The sequence below is a fragment of the Sinocyclocheilus grahami genome, unplaced genomic scaffold, assembly GCF_001515645.1.
Source record: "Sinocyclocheilus grahami isolate Dianchi unplaced genomic scaffold, SAMN03320097.WGS_v1.1 scaffold12382.1, whole genome shotgun sequence".
Classification (NCBI taxonomy): Eukaryota; Metazoa; Chordata; class Actinopteri; order Cypriniformes; family Cyprinidae; genus Sinocyclocheilus; species Sinocyclocheilus grahami.
This window is the reverse complement of record NW_015514388.1, coordinates 4,746-6,017: the sequence shown is the minus strand read 5'-3', so window position 1 is coordinate 6,017 and position 1,272 is coordinate 4,746. Positions and strand designations below refer to the sequence as shown.

Genomic DNA, 1,272 nt, shown 5'->3' with positions numbered 1-1,272 from the left:
TTCTTATCTGAACAAATAAATAAAATAAAATAAAAAATACAAATTTGCAGTCATTGTTCATCTAGTAAATATGGAAAATGACATCAGAGCAAACCAAAAAGCCCATTAGAAATAATTCCCTCCACTGCAGAAGCCACAATTTGTCTGGTTTCAGTTTCACATCTCCTTACCTAACAGTAACAATCTGTCCTCCATCTAGGGAAATGTCATTCATCTGAGCGATGAAAATGGCTGCTACAGCCTCATAGAGTGCAGTGCCATCCATGTTTATGGTGGCTCCAATGGGCAGCACAAAGCGAGTCACACGCTTGTCAATCTTTAGATTCTCCTCCAGACAACGAAACGTCACTGGCAATGTCCCAGCACTGAAAAAGAGAACGTTAAATTGATTATAATTATCTAACAAATGCTAATTTGTTGTTTGAAAAATTGCTCCGACTAAACATGAATCCAAAATAACGCCCAAAAACTAATTATTTAAAAAAAGTTGACAGGATTGCATGCATATTCTGTGCCAAACTGACAGTTGGTTTGACATTCAGAAAATGGTTTGGCGCAACAGATGTAAACCCAGATTTATTCATAATTTCCCATCCATTTAGACTGATTAATCTTTCTAGAGCTCTATTCTGGAGAACATCAGAAAGTGTGTTTGGCCAGATTAAGTAGTGTGGATGATTTATGTGGGGTCTAAAATATAAATCATCTGATGTGTGTTGTTTTTTTTAAGTCATGTTGGAGTTTATATTAAAACATCCACATACCAGTTTAAAATATAATTTTTCAAAATAAAAAAATGTAAAAGAGAGAAAAACTGAGAAAGATCTTGCTTCTCAAGACAACACTGTTTAACCAAAAGTGACGTTTAAATCTTCAGTCTGCCAGAACACTTAAATTAGCATATCACCATGAAACACGTGAGGAGTCTGCTGTCTGTACCTGCTGGCCGTTCCCAGAGCAGTGATCCAAGCCTGGAAGATACCAGAGTAAAACGTGAAGGGGTTTTTCCGAGTCACGGCGAAGAATATGACTGGCAGGATGAGCCCGCCATGAATGATGAGACCGACTATGACCGTGACCATGTACATGCCGAGCTGCCTCGCCACCACTTCCAAGTCACCGATAGCAGCAATTTTCCCACAGATGAGGGAGGCAATGCCTACTGGAGAGTACCTGAGGACAGATTTGTTGAGTTATTTAGTGGTTAGTTTAGCTCTGTTTAGAGTACATGTCAAGTGTTTTTTTGTAATGTAGGGTTGCTGAGCCATAATA

At 38.7% G+C, this 1,272-nt stretch overlaps 1 protein-coding gene across 1 annotated transcript in view; it reads right to left on the bottom strand.

Moving 5' to 3' along the window:
• Positions 1-170: 170 nt before the first annotated feature.
• LOC107578863 (excitatory amino acid transporter 2-like) overlaps positions 171-1,272 on the bottom strand; it is a gene marked incomplete at both ends in the record, with an annotated part of 5,840 nt that continues 4,738 nt past the window's right edge. The window contains 2 exons of the mRNA XM_016264768.1: positions 171-365; positions 940-1,173. Of these exons, the coding sequence (XP_016120254.1) occupies positions 171-365; positions 940-1,173 (429 nt within the window). The remainder of the gene's footprint in view (positions 366-939; positions 1,174-1,272) is intronic.